This window comes from Ambystoma mexicanum, chromosome 14 (genome assembly GCF_040938575.1).
Source record: "Ambystoma mexicanum isolate Mex_15411 chromosome 14, UKY_AmexF1_1, whole genome shotgun sequence".
Taxonomy (NCBI): Eukaryota; Metazoa; Chordata; class Amphibia; order Caudata; family Ambystomatidae; genus Ambystoma; species Ambystoma mexicanum.
The window spans coordinates 628,601,122-628,619,443 of NC_090940.1; the positions used below are offsets into that span (position 1 = coordinate 628,601,122).

Genomic DNA, 18,322 nt, shown 5'->3' on the forward strand with positions numbered 1-18,322 from the left:
TCTTAGCAACATGTTACCCTCTCACAACAAATTACCACTTGCACTCCGTTACCAATATGCCCCAGAAACCACCTCCACACTCTACCTTTTCTGCCTTTATCCCCGCTAGCCTCTTGGTCTGCCTTCTTTGACCTCACCGGAATAACCCACACTTTCCTGCTACCCCCTTTATGCTCCACCGCCTCCTGCCATTGATTCGCTTTCCACAACCAATCTGGCACAGTCCTCCCCGCCCAATAGGGATTACAAGAAGTTGTGATGTAAAATGTAGGGTTAATCCCCACTATTTCCTCTGTTTACGCCTGCCACGGCATAGTGATGGCACCCCGGGGAGACTAATAATTGTTCTGTTATAACACGCTTCATACCGGAGAACAGTTTGTAAGCGCGTGACCGGGATTCAAACCTGTTGCTGTTTGTCTTGCTTCCAAGACAAATGTGTTGCCCCTGAGCTATCCTCCCGGCCTAGTCCAAGTTTGGGATGGGGGGGCCTTGGTATGTGCTGCCCTGGCGTAAGTAGTCTGTTTGGGGTCTGTGCCCTGTTTGCTTAGTGCCAGCTGGTCTAGAGAGCTTGCCGCCAGCTGAGGATGTTTGCTGGCGAGCATTACTTAGCCGCATAGGCTTTGTAATGCCACGGTCCCCCTCCCTTTTTGGTTCTCTCTATCAGGTGGTGGAGCATGGCCTGCAAGGGACGCTGGAGGGTTGCACTCAGTTGGTTTGGTCCAGGTCTCCAGTGTCGTAATGCTGACCGCGTATGGAGTTGGAGGGCTGCTCATCTTGTTTAGCAGGCATGGTCTGAGACAAAGGGCTACTGCACATAAAAAGGTGGCACAGAGTTGGGTTGGGGGGCAGGAAATGGGCCCACTCAACTGCCACCGTTATCCTCCGGGCTAGGTCTGGCTCTAATGTTCTCCCTGGTTGGCCGGCATCCCAGGCTGAGGGGGAGGGAGGATCCCATCGCCTTTTGACAAGACCAGAGTACTAGACTATAGAGCTTTAAAACGTTTTGGCATGTGCATAGCTGCATATCTTATCAGTAGCACAAGTTAAAATTCTACTCTGTGGCTTAGAACTCCAGGGGTCCTTACGGGGGGACCCAGAATAATGTCCAGAGGCGTGTTAGTACTTTAGTCACTTTGTGAGCTTTCCTGGTATGTGCAGACATTCCACATTGGATTAAAGGGCACAGCTGTTAAAAGGGGAAAAAGAAAGACCAGTCCCAGCTCTGACCCACAGGTGTGGAGATGGGGGCTACTAGACCCATGGGATGTCAGTTGATAGATGCAGAGGAATAGCTCCAGTGCCAGGTTCGAGACCCAGCAGCCGGGCAGGATTTGGGCCAGTAGATGTCTGACCAAATGCGCTTGAAGGACCCATGCAGAGATCTCAAACCAAAGTTACCCCTGTGGATTAGTATAAGAAATAACCCACGAGCCCAGGGCCATTAAGTAAGCACTCGTGCTGTGGCGCTCAAACTGTTTAGGAAAGATGAAAGAACCCAGTTAGTGCAACTCTTCCCAGGTGTGGTTTACAGGCTCTGGTCACCCAAAGACTTCACTCCGGGCCAACAGTAACCCTAACAGTGGGGAAAATCGGCGAAGGAGTGGGACCCTTGGGCCAGAAGTAACTGCAAAGGTGAGGGTGGCTCAAGGAAGGTGTAGGAGTCCAACCAAGCATGCCCCTGCTCTTAGGAGAACGAAGGAGGGAAGTCTGCCAACAGACACAATCCTCAAACGGCCCAGAGACGATCATACGATAGATGGCGTAGTCCAGGACATGTGGAGCAGTTGGAAGAAGAGGATGCCTATGAAGGTTGCCCTGGACCCAAAAATCAGAACCATAGCATAGTTAGACACAAGCTCAGCCAATATGGCCAAACTTTCTTTTAAAATCAGCCCCTTTTCAGCGGCAAAATCTTCTAGCAAGTAAAAGCTGCAGGCTTCTTGTAAAAGGTCCAGCAGAAATGAGAGCAGGATCTAGGCCTCCCCCAGATAAGCATGCACATGGGCTAACCTAAGACAGCCCTCCACTCTCACACCATGGATCCGGACGAGTGTTTTGGTGGCAAACCAAACCGATTTGCCCCGGGAACCGCAAAACTGGCACACTTCCACATAGATGTGTAATGGCCAGTCCAGGGCCTGGGACTGGTCTCAGCCAGTCAAAACCACTGTAGAGGGTTCATGGCTGGGATCCAAATGAGCCAATGTGTGCTCTTGGGCCTGTCTAATTTCCCAGAACAAATAAAGGCCCATAAAACAATGGCCGAGAGCAGGACTTAAAATGTCCCCCAGAGGCAAAAACAATGTACATTGGACTAGCAATGCTGTAAAGCGGCTTGCACCCCTGGTGAAGCCAAAACTAAATTGGATCTGGCCCCAGCCTACTTACTGAAACCGTTATATAGTGATGGTGTCCCTTTTGCATGTTTTCAAGGCACACCTGTCCCAGACTGCCCTTGAACCCCGTACTTTACAAGGGTTGCAATGGCAGAGGGACTTCCTTCGAAGTCCCTTTTATCCACAGGAAGACGTTGGCGATCGAAGAAAAAGCTACGTTTAGGGGTTCAGCAGCAGGACCCCCAAAATGGAATTCTACCCTAACGGTGTGTTTGTAACTCATGAATGTGTCCAAGACTGTTTGAGAACATTTAAGCTTATAACCCACTTTATATCTTTGGCAACAACCAATATTCCGGTCTTGGTTGGGCTTAATGGAGATTTTGAAGGCTGTATATAATGCTGGAGGTAGTTTCATAATGTGCCAGACAGTCAAACAAGTATAGGGGCTGCACCTAATGAGAATCTGTTTCTTGGAAATAGCGTTGACATTTGCCATACAAACTCTGTTCTTGTGGCATCACACCTGTACTTGCCCTTTCCTCTGTACTGATGGGACATCCCACAGAGCTGGGTTGGGAGCAGGCCCGCCCTACACTCAATCACTTGAATTGCCTCCACCCAAAGGGTGGCCCCTCTTCCCAAATGTCTGTCCCGTACTCTGTGCTGGAGTCATGAACTTAACATCACTGTTTCTTTCTGCAGATTGACAGTGGATCTGTGTGGAAGCAAATTTATATGGACCTTGGAATCCCAATTCTGAACTCTGCGGCATCCTACAATGTAAAAACAGCATATAGGAAGTAAGTATTCCATATCTTGATTATTTGGAGGGGTCGTCATTGAACCCCATTTGTTTCCGATTAGGAGCTTCCAAGATGAGCATCAAGCCTTTGGTAAACCAAACAAACGCTGAAGCAATCTGTTCTCCTTAAACTGATGGACTTTCATGGGCGAAGTGCCTCTCGAGTGTATGACCTACCGTAGTCATATATGATCTTGTGATGCGCAATACGGAGGGAGTGTGGTGAATACCTTCCTCCTAGTTTGGATATTTTGCAGCCTATGTAGTGTATTTATTTATCCAGTGTGAACTGTTCAGGACCCCAGTGAGTTCTAAAATTCCAGAGTGAAGTTGGCAGTTCAGATTTGTTCTGAGAAGTAGAGACCTATGTCAAACTAGACTGGTAGGTGTTCTGTCAAGCCCTGGTTGTTTTGGGGGGGGAGCAGGGGGGTTTCCTTGCGCACTGTGGTAGTGTTTTTGATGTTCTAAAGGTAGGACTACAAGTCCCTCGGTGCAGGTAAGCAAACAAAAGCATTCCTGGTCGTCTAGTTCTCCACTGATGGATCTTCTAAGATGCTGGGCAGAGCTCTCTGCTGGGATTAATACTGGGTTCTACAGGTTGCACCTCTCTAGTGTACGATTAACTACGTCCTCTTACCCGGACTGTTCCATGTTCTATTTTCAAAACCTGGCTAGTGGCTGCCAATGCAGCCCTCGTCAGAATCTTTTTTGCAGGCTCTGTACATTTCTCCAGTTTTTGACTTTCCACCTGTTTGTCTTCCTCTTTGTACACTTTATTTTCTTTTTTTTTCTGCTTTATCGTGTTGGGATAGAATGCCGTTGTTCATTCTCATGGTGCCTGTAGCCCTGGAAGTGCGCTGTACTGTAAGCTGATGGCAGCTGTGATTCATTTTGGCACACCTTACTTGAAGTGCTTTTTTATCAGACTGGTTGCCCAATGCCCATAATTGGGGTCCATTCAAGTACCTGAGCATTTTATTTAACTCTTGCACTTTGACCATTTTAGTGTCATCCATTCCTGTACCATTGGGCACCACTTAGCGGGCTTAAAATGGCTCTTGTGGTGATGTGGGCTCACCCTGAGCCCATTCTTGTTTTAGACGGGCTTGCTGTCCCCAGACATCGGCAGTCTACATCCTGTGTGGGTAGGCTGATTGGTTTGGCAGTATAAGTGCCAACCTGATTGGCTGGCCCCCAAAACCTGTGCCTGCTGGATCTAGGGTCCTTTTGTCCCTCTGTTTCCCTTCCAGCTGGTGTAATCCCTAAGCTGGGCGTTTCCTTTTCTGCCATCGGCGCAGCTGGTGTGCCTGGCTGTTCACACCTGGCCTTGACTGGTTGCCTTCCTGTAAAATCCTCTGGGTCCAAACACCTCTTAGCCTGAAAGAGTGGTGTCCAGCTGCTGCTCCACCTCCACTCCATCTTGCCATTGCCCTCTGTCGGGGAGATTGTTTCACATCGCCCGCCAGAGGCCTGTGGAAATATCGATCTTAAAGGTTCGACCAGCTCATTCTATGGCTAATTATTGCAGAGCAGTCAGGCATCAGTTGAAGGCAGAGAGAAGATTACCCACAAGATAACACTACAAAACTATACTGCATAATGTACTTTTTACATAGCTGCACAAGTCACCTGGCGTTCAAAGAAGTATCAAACGTTTACATTATATTGCACTTAGTTGCATTGTGAGGGTAGGTCAATGTTTGAACTTAGAGGAACACCCAAAGATAACCAATGTATTACATACGTTAGCCTATGCATCACGCTTAAATAGAATTGTGGAAACTAGCCTATGCGTTGCACTTGGTAAGAATTGTGTAAATTAGCGCTTGCATCAGCTAGCTCTGGCTATTCCAGACAACTACACCATTTTACGTGCGAATATAGAGGTGGGATTGCGTTCATCTACATAATAGCGCTCCAATTAAGAATGATCAATAAGCAACACCTACCATCCATGGAACTACTCTCTATCAAACTATCCTCCTCACCCACATCCACTATCAACAGGCATTTGATATATCGACCACCCGGCTCCACCTCCACCTTTGAAAATGATATATCACATCTGACAACTAATACTAAAAGTAAACCCCAAGTTATCATCTTAGGTGACTTTAATCTAGGTCTCCATGATCCTAAAGATTCCAAAGCCACTGTAAATGGTGACTACGCTGCAGACAGTAACTCAACAATATCTACAGTACAATACAATTATGGATGGCTAAGCACGGTTTATGTCTAAACGACGACAAAACCGAATTACTCCTCCTTGGCTCTCCCTACAAAATACGCAAATTAGGGGCCCTCTTCAAATCCTTAACATCGACGGCAATATTATTAAAGTAGCCAATGATGTGAAAACCTTAGGAATTTACATTGACTCAGCACTCTAACTCACAAGACAAACTAATGCCTTAGCTTCATCTACCACCTATACTTGCAAGCTCATCACAGCCTGACGTCCCTACCTAACTACTACTCACTGCATTTTAGTAGCAAGAGCTCTAGTCTTATCTAAACTTGACTATTACAATGCACTCTACCTGGGCACATCCCAACATAATATGAACAAATTGCAAGTTATGCAAAATAATGCAATTAGATCAGCCTGCAATATTCCAAGGCAACAGCATATCACTGCAATAAGACAGAGCATAAACTGGCTCAATATTAAGCAAAGAATAGATCTTAAATCTTTCACTCACCCACAAGTGCCTCAATAACCAGGAACCCATATATTTCTGATGCTTTCTCACATCGCACACAACGCGACCAACCAGAATCGAACAATCACATTGCGTCAACATACCATGTTTCAACCAACAAAGTGCGAGTGGAGCTAGCTTCCCAGTACTGGCTGCAAAAAATTGGAATGCTCTTCCTATCTCCATAAGAGGGGAACCATCCTTCTCACCAGAACCTACTCGCTGTCTAAACTATTCTGTACTACATCCGATCGTTACATAGCAGCATCACATGCTACTTGCATGCATTGATACTATATATTGTCTATATGTCACTAATTGCCTAACATTTAACTGCTACTGTGTATCCTTCACGTCAACATTTTACTTAGTTTGTTTTAATCTGCCTGCCTAAACCTATTCCCTGTACCATGCTGCCCATTTTACAGCCATTGTAATATAATACTTTTATAACTTGTAATACTGTAATATAATACACATGTAACTTGTAATATTGACTGTATATTCATGTTTGTGCAACATGTAAGTTTCAGCATCCTGCTGCCCTCTGGCTTGGCCGTGCTTTACAAATTACTAAATACTCCTAGAAAGGATTGTATAGTTTAGCCTATGCACCAGAAATATTAGCCTATATAGTGCTTTTAGAAAAATTGGGAAGGTTAGACGATGTATTGCACTTGGAGGCATTGCAAGGGTAGCCATATATTGCACTTCGATGATTCTTCGAGGGCAGCCATCGTATTACACCTATATCATATTAATAATTGAATTTAAGTTATTGTAGAATGTAGCAGTCTAATTGTAATCCAAGTGATGGCAGAATGTAGCCTGGTTTTGGAATATAGGTGGATGGAAAATGTAGCCATTGTAATGAGTATAGCTGGTTGTTAATTGTAGCATTTGCATTAATCTAGGTAATAGAATTGCCAATGTATTTTACCTTTCACACTGTGTGCTTGTGGAAATTAGTCGAAAGCACGGCTGCTGACCCACACACATCTGCCAGCATACACCACTCGAAGACACTTCGCATAACATCTGTCATAAGAATGCAGCTACTGTTCACCAGCAATAATTTTGATATCTGCTCCCCCTTGATTGTCCCACCCTCACATACCCTCTCTAGAGTGCCTCTCGCCACCTATCCACTGGCTGGGTCGACATGGGTGACTAACAGGTACTTGGCCATCCCTTCTTCATATCTTTGTATACTCCTCATCCCCTGCCCCCCCCCTCTCCCTGCCACCCCAACTGCAATCTTGTTGGGGCACACTCGCAAACACCTTTTTTTGTATTCTTTGAAGTTTGGCTACCTCCTTCCTCATATGCTGGATCAAACGAAAGCATGACAGTCACTCTGTTTTGGGGGTCTACTTTAAGACCTCATGATCCCCAAGGCAGCGGTACCGAATAGGGTTCTGGAGCGGGCCCCCCCTGCCGTTAGTCATCTAGCTAGGCTAGTTGTAGCATTTTACTTCATCTAAAATGGTTCATCTTGGTGGAACTATTTTGCTTGGTTATGTCCCTTTTTGACCCCCTCCTGCCATTCATAAAATAAATGTTGTATTTGCTTCGAAGACGGGAGTGGGGTCACATGCCAATCCCTAGCACTTCTTTTGTGTGGCCATCTTTGGCTACTGGGTGATTGTGTCCCAGAGCTCTGGGTGTTATTCAGCCTGAAACCATTTCCTCTCCAGCATGGGATATGGCATGGTTTCACATGCTCATGAATATTCCCTGTCCGGCTGGGAATCCTCAGTAAAAGAAAATACTGTTTCACTTTAGCTTTAAAACTGTATCTCTCCTCTAAACCAATCACTGTCCTCTGGGTCATACTGCCCCCTTGCAATGACAGTCCTCTCCCTAAGCTCCACCCCTGGTGGCCATTTTCAGATTTTTACAGCATGCTTCAGTGTTGGGAGTCCTCTTGTTGCTTTCTGAGCAAATTTCATATATTTTCATATTTGGAGTGTTTTGAAACAAATCTTCAATAGTTTTTGATAATTTTTTTTTTTTTTTCTCATTGGTCAACTACTGGCAGCGGGGGGACCCGCTGTCAGCGTATTCGTACTAAATCGCAGATCTTCATTGAGTTTTGAGAAGGCCCGTGCTTGGGCCTACTCTGCACCTTTTCACAATGACGGAAGAAAAAAGATGCCTCTTCAAACTACGCAAAGTGTGGATTGAGGAATGTGTATATCAAAGATCGACAGCCAAAATGTCTGTATTGCCTGCATCCGGACTATAAGGGATGAGGGGGTCTGCCGGGGCTTTAAAAAAAAAAAAAGACGAAAGACTGCTACAGCAGGCTCGTTCCCTGGTTGAAATTGGGTAAGGCCTCTGACTCTGCTTCAGGACATGGTCATGCTTCACACAGGACCGACCAGTCCCAGGAACGAACTCCCCCAGAAAAGAGGTTGAGATCCTTTGAGGATGCCGTACCCCCAGATAACCAAAAGAAGGCCAGGCCGCCGAAGTTGATCCATTGGGTCCGCCGCAGCTGTGAGTCCCATCGTGGGAAGGACTGTTAGGGAGAATTCCCAAAAATGTGCTAATGCCCTCCACCTTGGAGATGCCCAGCATCTTTGATGGATTTTGAGGACTTTGTTTATTTTTTTTATTTTTTTAACCTGGAGAGAGTGAGACCCTTTTCCCCACTGATGTATTTTAATGTGAATTTTACCTGTTTCTTTTGGTTGTGGAGTCTGACAAACTCCTTAGGCATCATCTTTTACATTTTGGCACACAGCACCTTCAATGCAGTGACACAGGGAAGTCTTCCAGATTTCCCATGGTTTAACTACCTTTTCTGGGTTAAACTGTTTCCCAGAGCAGTAAAGTGAAATTGACTTTACTTACCATTGTAACTTTCTAGACCCAGCACACACCATTTTACAATGGGGTGCTGGAGGGGTTACATAGTATCCCCTTTGTCTAGCATCTCCTGTAACATTTTTTGTTACCCTTTACTCATTGAATGGCTGGCGACCATGTTTACGTTTGAACTACCATGGTGTGCATTTACCGCGGGCTGCGTTCACAGCTGCTGTAAAGCAACCACGGGCGCCATCTTTGTCATAATGGCTCCCGGTCTTCTTCTTTTACTATTTTTGTGGAGAGGTCCTTCTTGGGATTTACTCTGCGTGCCAAACCAGGTTTGGTCTTTGTTCATTTTGCCTTTGGCGGGATTCACGAGTGAAACCCGCCTCTGACTCCTGAGTGTCTGTGGTAGGCAGGAAGTGAGGGAGGCGCCCGACTCACTGTGCTTGTTCTCATAGGAAACCCAAATGCACTTTGTTGTGATTGGCCGGCTGACTGTCCGGCAATTACAGCAACCCTGCTGGGTGATTGACAACTAGGCTGGAATGAATGGGAGGGAACTGAATAAAAGGAGTCCTTTGGCTTAGAAGGCAGAGTCGATCACTGGACGAAGGAACCGAAGAAGAGCTTGAAGAGGATGCCTGCTGCAACTCCTGCACCGTTGGTTTGCCGGCGCTTGTCTGAGGAGTGTTCTTATTTTAAAATTCCTTTGATTTCTCAGTTTCTGAAAGGGCTCACTAATGTGTTCCTACGTCACCTTTCCAGGTGCCCGGTTGGGATTTTAACCTGGTTCTAAAATTCCTCATTGGAGCTCTGTTTGAGACTTTACATTCTTGCCCTTTGAGACTGTTTACCTTGAAAACTGTATTTTTAGTTCCGCTCGCAGAGTGAGTTGCAGGCACTTTCCGTTAAGCCACCCTTCACTGTGTTCCATAAGGACAGGGTTGTCCTTAGGGTTCATCCTTCTTTTCTTCTGAAAGTTGTGTCGGAATTTCATTTAAGCCAGAAGGTCATTCTTCCGGCGTTCTATCCTCCACCGCATCCTGGTAAGGAAGAGGAGAGGCTCCATAGGTTGGATCCTAGGAGAGCTTTAAGTTTCTACATCTCACGCATGTCCGTCTCAGAATGGACGATCAACTCTTTGTAGGATACGCTGGTAGGCGTTTGGGACAAGCTGTTACTAAACAGACTTTCTCTAGATGGAATATCTTGACAATTTCTGAATGTTACCGCTTGGCGGGTAAGGACCCTCCGGGAAGGCTTACGGGCCCATTCTACTAGAGGTGTGACTGCCTCTACTGCCCTGCAGAGGGGTGCTCCCATTCGTAACATTTGTGAAGCAGCCACATGGGCTTTTGTCTATACTTTTGTTAAACACTACTCCTTGGATTCTATCCATGGGCAAGATTTGGCCTTTGGCAAGGCGGGCCTCTAATTCTGCAATTTAATTGGGCATTCTAAAATTCTAAATTCTTTTCCACCTCCTAAAGTTGGTACTGCTTTTTGAGTCTGTCATAGATGTGGAATACGTCGGAGGAACCAATCCCTTCAAAGAACAAGTTACTTTCTTACCTGGTAACATTCTTTCGATGGGATGTTCCGACGACGTATTCCACATCGCTCCCTCCCTCCCTCCCTACCTGCCCCTCTACAGAATTTCTTATGCGACTGCAGCTTTCGTTTCCGCAAGGCTTTCTGTAGTCATTCTGACAGAAGATTGGTGCCACACGTTCTGGGGGGAAAAAACTACAACTGAGGCTACGGGCGCCGTGCGTCCTACATATAACACGGGTGACATCAGCCGTCGGAGGAGGTCCTCGAAGGGGCGTATTGACGCAGGACGCCGAAAATTTTCCGAAGCAGCACAGCTGTGGTGATTACCTGTCATAGTAGCTGTGGAATACGTCGTCGGAACATCCCATCGAAAGAACGTTACCAGGTAAGAAAGTAACTTGTTCTTATAGCTGAGGGACAAGGAGTTCCAGGATCTTGCTACTCTGACCGGCAACGATCTCCCCCTGCCCCTTGAGTGATTAAAGGTTGGACAGTCGAGCAGGGATTGGGCTGAGGAACGCAACGTTCTACTTGGGATGTACTAAGACACCCACGTTTTTAAATACTTAGTTCCAAAAATACATCGGTGAGCAATGGTGAGGCTCTTAAAGATGATATGCTCCTTCACTGGAAGCCAGTGCAGAGCCCTTCTATGCTCTGTGATGCTGCATCTTCATGCAATATTTTTAGTGATAAGAACCGCATCATTCTCCAATGTTTGAAATTTTTTCAGATTACACGGAGAAGGAGGCTCCAATCAGCAAGGAGTTGCAGTAGTCTAGACAGCAGAGTTATTTGGGCAACAGTGGTCCAGTGCTTCTCAGAGATAAAAGTGCACAGGTTCCTAAGTAAATGCAGGTGATAATTACAGGTGTGTGACAGGTGGCTGAACTGGGCATCGGTACTGAGGAATATTCGATCTGCACACCTAATGTTTTAACCTGTTTCTGAACCATGATGGAGTTTTGGCTCAAGTCAAAAGCTTTGTAACAGGGACTCAATTTGGTGAGGACCTGCTGAGAGCCCACCAGCAGGAGCTTGATCTTGTTTCCATTCAGACAGCCAATTTGCAACAATGCAAGATTCTATGTGATTATACACTCTTGTCAGAGTATCCTGATTTTGATTGTAATGCCCTGTTCACTTATTGATCACCTGGGTGTCGTCGGCGTAGTTTGTAAACACCACACCCAGGCGTTCCACGAGCATGCAGAGAGATCTGATGTATAGGTTAAACAGGAGGGATGAGAGACTTGGTATCACAAGTATGACACTGACACAAAAGATACAATTTTTAAAACCTTTATTAACTTCATGGGGGTTTGGAAGAACTCCTACTTTGCCGTATAACTACGATAGTTGTCTCGACCATCAAATAATAAAGAAAACAGTCTGTCGTGTCTGTCCAATCAAAATGGCCTATGCTAACGGTTCTATGTCATCGACGGACATTATTACAATGGGTGTTTTACAAGAGAATTTTGCTGAGTCATTTTAAAAAATATATATATATATATATATATATATATTGGGGGTACCCCCAAACCCTGCTACACCACATGTTGCTCCTGAACCCCTCATCTGCCCTTTACCCCCTCACCAATTTTTTTTTTTTTCCCAGCAACATTCTTTCATAAAAACACCCGTAGTAATGTCGTCTGTCGATGTAACCACGTCGTACCATGCTAACAAACCTAATGCCTGCCCTATCTCTTGTACAACAAAGTGTGAAAAGAAGATATGTATATAAAAGAAAAATCGGTGTTCACCAAATAATAAATGTCTAAATGAGCTCTCCTCCCATGTTTAGACAGCCCAGAATAAGGCAGTCTCTGTAAGCAGGATGACGCGCTCTGGCTTTAACACTGAAACCGTTTGTAACGTGTACCGAGGCTCGTGTGGCCTTCCACGTTCAAAGCTTTTGTTCCAGTCTTTCCCAAAAAACGAAACAAAAAGTTCACACTGGACCCCTCTGCCGGGCTCAGACCTTTCACAGTTCAACACTTGCCTGGTCTCCCTTTCCCAAGCTTTTTAAACTTCGGGTCTTCTCTGTCGGGCTCAGACCGCTTTTCGGATGTCGAAGACTTTCGAATGTGCGTGGCTTTCTTTACAGACCACCTCAGAATTCAATGTTCAGCTTTTCCTCTGCCCTTCTCTCAGGGTTAACTTAGTTCACTTTCGCTGTTACAGTACATTCACTTGTATCGCTACAATGCACCTTTCACGGAGACCTTAGAGTGGGCTACTCCATTTCGCTGGCCCACTCCATATCGCTGATTCCCCAGCTGTCCTTAATTTAAAGTTCATTCACAGGTGTGCCTTTCCTTGCATCTCATCCACACACATGCAGCCTTCACTTGCGATTTATATTATTGCAAACTTCAATCTTTCTTGGCACACACCGGTCTCTGGTCGCTTGCCAACTCGCCGGCTGTGTGCGCTTCTTTTTTGCTTCTATTTCCAATTTACTAGTCAAGGGAAGTACCACAGGCCTAGCCTCGCCTACCCAACTTTGCCGTTTGCTCAGGAGGGTTGTTGTGTCCTTGAAATGCAATGCAGTCTTCTATCTTGGGATCTGGCCTTCTCCACGTCTTTTCCAGCCTTGTGAAAGCAGTGAGCTCCTGTAGGGAACTCTTGGGGCTTTCGACCTGCTGCTGTCGTCCTTTGGCTCTTCGCTCTGCTCCAGTAGGTTCATCTTCACCCCGGAAGTTCTGCTCGTACTCGTGGTCCATCTTGCTCAGTGTCTCTAGATTCTGCCTTTTTTGAATCCAGTATATGCGCTTGACGTCAAGTGCCTGACTTTGCCTGACCCGATTTAGCGGGACTTGTCCAGTACGATGAGAGTTAATCTTGTTACTCTCAGTTGCCCTCTATCTCGGCCTAGTGTTTGTGCAGAAAATGGTGGTTGGAGGGTCGGGGAGGGGGGGTTTGGGACATCGGATCCTACAGAATAGGAGGGGTTGAATGTAAAAAAAAGGAATACCATGTCTCTCCAACAGCTGCCTCACCCCGACTCCCTGAAGACCTCTCACCCTGGTGATCCTCTCGCACTGGTCCACCACCAGGGTCTGGATCCAAAGGTGATGGCTGTGTCCTGGCCACCTGAGGGAGAGATACCCGGGGACTAGCAGGAGGTGAGACTCCCTTTGGTTTCTCGCAGTGCCCACCAGAGCCGTTGGTGACTGCTGCTGACCTGACCCCGAATTCTGAGCGACAGGGAAGATCTGAAGACTATTTCCTCCCTAACCTAACCAGACCCAAGACCCACCTGCATTTTGCACCATCCCTCGAGGAGCTGCAATCTCCCAATAGCTGGGACCTGTGCCATTTTTTGCAGTGCATAATCTTGTGAAGGGCTGTTTTGGCTGAAACCATGTAGGCCTCCTTCTTGGACTGCAGTGATTCTTTCACACTCCTAGACCTCCTCTCGGCCGCGTCGAGGACAGAAAACCAGAGAGTCTGCCATTGCCAAACCATTGCGGTCCCAAAGCCTGTGAAGGGCTCCAGCGAGCCAGTGCTATGAAGTTCTGCTTGGTGTCTTACTGCAAGAGTGCAACCATCTGATCCCTATAAAGTTCCTACAGCCGCCAAACCCGAACCAGGGTCTGCTGTGTCCTTGCCTCTGGGGCCATCCTGTGGCCTTGTGTTCATTGAAAAGGTACTGCCCGCTCCTAGGTACTTACCTGGGGCTTTCTGCATTGTTCTTTTGTTCCTGGACGCTGTGTTCAGCTAATCCTTGCACCCCTCCAGGGCCTACCATGAGCTACATTGGGGTGGACCACCCATTGTGCTCTACCTTGCCTTGGGACAGTTGTCCTTGGGGCAGTTCGGCTTGGGAAACTACTCCTTGCTGAAGCAAACATGAAGAGTTTCTGCTGGACTCTACTCCTACTATTTTGATCCCGCAACTCTCTTGCCTCGTCTTCCTCAGCCCTTGGTTACTGGACCCCCGGTGCCCCCTCTGACTTTGAAACTCAACTAAGACAGGGTTGGACTTTCTAAGATGGGCTAAGTTAAAGTTATAAAAAAGTTATCAAAGTTTCAATAAGTTTGCATATGTGTTTCAGGAGGTTTTATTATGTGATTTCCTAGCATTATTGCTATTCTGAAGCATGTAACTGCGAATATTGCAACTGTTCTCCTGTTATTTTATTGTGTGATAGTACTTGCCTTACTTGAATGCTACAAGCCTGTTAGGCAGGATTGTATGCAGTAACCCTGTAGGAGACTACACCAGTCTTGTCCTCTTGGTATTGGGTAACCCACCTATTGGTATAGGTCTGTACTACACGGGTTGGTAGAGTGACTGAGCAGCCAGACTTGTCTCAAGAGGGGTAAATGTGAGCTGTAGCATCGAAATCCACTCATACAGGTATCCAAATAACACTTACACTCAAGGTTTTCTAGTAAAATAATTAACAGTCAGTTTTAAATAAGCCTTCTCTAAAAAGGGCAATGTGCAAAAATAAAAATAAATTTCATATCACCTTCTCAGAATCAAGGTTAGCAAGTAGATACTTGTTAGAGATGCTTCATACACACTTCCTACACCCTGAGGTGACTTCAATTACTAGGACTGGATTGGCATTTATATATCACTTTTACACTTTGCAGAATGTTGAGGTTGTGGAAAAGGAGTAGGTTAGGTAAGGAAAAAGGTTAACCGGTTCTCAGAGCATGTGAGCACTTAACAATCCCCCCAATGAAAACTACATAGAATATTTCCCAGGAATACTTGGTTAAACCAATGTACCACCTGTGATGGACAGTTGGAATCAAAGTCAATGGGTCAGAAGAGTCTGCAGGGAGCCAGGACAGCCAAAGTCTATTTGAACAATGTCTATGGAGCCGAGGCACTTCTTTGACGGCATAAAAGTCTTGCACAAAGTTGGGGAGTTTTTAGGAAATCACTGTTGAGCCACAGGCTGTTAGGCTTGTAAAAGGTAAAGTCGAGATCAGCTCTGCAAAAAGCAGCTACTGCAAGTCTGAAGTGAGATAGTGTAAGCTACAGACAAGATGTAAGTATCCCTTAGCCAGCACAGTACCGTAGGTTAGAAGAGGTTCCAGCTGGCTTCTGTTCTGATTGCAGTGTTGTAGATCCTGGGTACCTGGGCCCTAGTTGTGCGGACAAGGATGACGTCTGGAGGACTCCTGCACTGCAGTTCAAAGGTTGGTGACGGCTACAGGCTTTTTTCAGTTCAGCAGTACTTTGCGGTTTCAGCTAACGGCAAATAGCACCACTGCGGGTATTGGACACTTGATGGGCTTGCTTCACTCCTTGAGTCCAGCACTCTGGTGAGGTGACTCGAGCTTGGGTCGTCCTGCTTTGGGAGGGTCCTCGGGATCCTCCTGGGGCTCTGGTGTGGCTTAAAGACGATGTACTCGACTACGGATTTCTCGACCCCTGGCACTCTGCTCCAGCAGCAGCAAAGAAGCACAGCCAGTTGGGAAAGGCAATCTAGCAAAGTTTGTCTTTGGGTTAGTTAGTCCCACCAACCCAAGGAAGAAGTCGTCCTTTCCGGAGCTTCTGTAGTCTATTCGGAATTGGAGCTTCAGCACAACAGCAGGGCTTCACCGGGCAGTTCAACGGTCCAGGAGGATGCCGCAAGCTTCTCTTCACGATTCCTTCTGATGTTTTGTCCTGTAGTCGACTGTCTTCAGTTCAAGAAGCCTCGCCTTTTTATGAAGGTTTCTCCCATTCATGCACAGCCTAGCTGTGACTCACAGCAGGGTGGCTGCGCTGCAAGGACAGCGAGCCAGCCGATCAGCACTGGGTGCATTCAGGTAACCAAGGAAACTAAGGACCTGGGGTTTTGGGCACCTCCCTCGCTTCCTGCCCTGCCAGTCACACTGGAATCTACAGGCGGGCTTCAGTACTGAAGCCTGCCAAAGGCAAAACTAACAAAGGTTAAACCTGGTTTGCCGCGCAGAGTAAGACCCAAGAAAGACCACACAAACAAGAAATGCTGAAAAAAGAAGACCCAGGCCATTTTGACACAATGGTCACCCATGGGTGCAATACTGCAGCTGAGGATTCAGCCTGCAGTAGAAAAGCATAATGGTAAGAAAATTAAACCACTGCCAACAGCCATTAAAAGTAGTGAGGTTAACATAAAAATGTTACATGAGGAAGTAGGAAAAGGGGCTACCAAGTAAACCCCCAGCACTCCACATAAGATTGGGTGTGCTGGACCTACTTAGGAAAGGGTAAGTAAGATTAATTTCATTTCACTACTCTTGGGAACAGTAGTTCACCCAAGAGAAGGTATTTGAACCTTATGAGAAATCCAAAGGACTTATCTGTGACACTGCACGAAAGGTGCTGTCACAATACAGATGCATATGGAGCTTGTCAGACTCCAAAAACAAATGAAATGCAGAATCCAAATAAGATCAAAATACATGAGGGAGTGAGAAAAATGGTCTCACTCCGGATAAAAATTAAAAAGTTAAAGTCCAGCAAAAGAGCTGGGGCATCTCTATGGTTGAAGGGAGTTGGCACAGAAATGAGAATTCCCCCTAACTAGGCGTTGGTGTATATAAATGAATACTTTTTTAGTGTTTTTTTTTTTTAATTTTTTTTTTTTTTATAGAACTCAGTGCCTAAGAGTTTCCTTGAAGTAAGTGTATGCTCTAGGTTCTGTGTGCCTCACTTCAGCCCTCCTAGGATAACCCTGGCTGCTCGTCCACAGCTCTCAAACATTTGGTAGTTCAGGCTAATCCTAAGGGGTGCAACCCTGATCACCATAGGTGGGCTTTCTAAAGCCTTGCCTCAGACGGGACTTACAAAAAAAAAACTGGATGACATTAGGTTTATATTTTGATGGCAAAACATCGAAATAATTAAGTGCATGGGTACATTTGTTATAACAAAAACCGTTTGTAAGTATGCAAGTCGGGAATGTACCCTTGCCGTCTTCTGTCTACACTCTCCTGACCTTGGGGTCATCTTCGACTCCACACTCTCCTTCTCTCCTCATATTTCTGACGTCGCCAAGAGGTCACACTACCAGCTGCACCTCCTCAGAGGTATTCTTCCCTTCCTCTCCTTCCCCCAGAAGCTCACTGTCTCCCGAGCCCTGGTTCTCTCGAAGCTGGATTACTGTAACAGCCTCTATCTTAATCTGCCTGCCTCCACTCTCCGCCCTCTGCAACTCATCCAGAACAGAACTGCGAGACTTGTCCTTGGCCTCAAGCCCAGGGACCGTATCTCTCCAGGACTGAAATCTCTACACTGGCTCCCAGTGGCTGCGAGGATAAAGTTCAAAACCCTCTGCATTGTCCACAAGGCCTTCTGGGGCCTGGGTCCTAAATACCTTCAACTCTCTCTTCCCAAATATCTTCCTCCCCGAGCCCTTCGCTCATCCGCCTCCAACTCCCTCATGGTCAGCCGCTTCTCGAAGCAACGAGCTGGGGGTAGATCTCTCTCCGCGGCAGGGGCCTCCCTCTGGAACAGCCTTCCTGCCTCCCTGAAACTTGAGGAGAACCACCTCCGGTTCCGGAAGCACCTCAAAACCTTCCTCTTTGCTTCTGCTTTCTCTCTCCCTCTCCCCTGCTGAACAGCTAATTAAATTCTGCACTGATCCTGCAACTTGACCACTCTAAACTGCCTTCGGTCCTGGTCCCAGTCACTGATCCCCTGGAACCCCTCTGCACTACGGGACTGTCTCTGTATCCCTACAGCCCCCCCCCCCCCCTTCCCCAGCACTTGCTCTGCACTTACCTTGCACTTGCCACTAGCTGGCCCTTTTTTATTTATTACTTACGCCACTTACCTTTACTGCACTTCCCCCCCCCTCCCCTTCCCCTTTTCCCCCCTCCCCCACCCCTGCACTTGCGCGATCTGAATGACACCTGGCCTAGTAGGATCGTTTGTTTTGTCTCCCCTTGTTCCTCCCCTCCCTGCCTCGTCGCGCCTTGAAACACCTGTGTATAGGCGCGTTACAAATACCATATCCTATCATATATCCTATAGCAAAGCAAAGACTGCATGAATGCAGTTGTTTGTGGTCTCCATTTTTTTTCTCTAACAGCACAAAGTAACGATCAAGACTAACCTGGAGTACATGGGCATTCAAATCCTGTTTTTATTTTATTTT

At 46.5% G+C, this 18,322-nt stretch overlaps 1 protein-coding gene across 1 annotated transcript in view; it reads left to right on the top strand.

Annotated features, from left to right (window-relative positions):
- The window catches only part of ARID4A (AT-rich interaction domain 4A), a 275,404-nt gene that overhangs the window by 220,245 nt on the left and 36,837 nt on the right, over positions 1-18,322 (top strand). Inside the window, exon 14 of the mRNA XM_069638092.1 lies at positions 3,045-3,142. Within this exon, the coding sequence (XP_069494193.1) occupies positions 3,045-3,142 (98 nt within the window). The remainder of the gene's footprint in view (positions 1-3,044; positions 3,143-18,322) is intronic.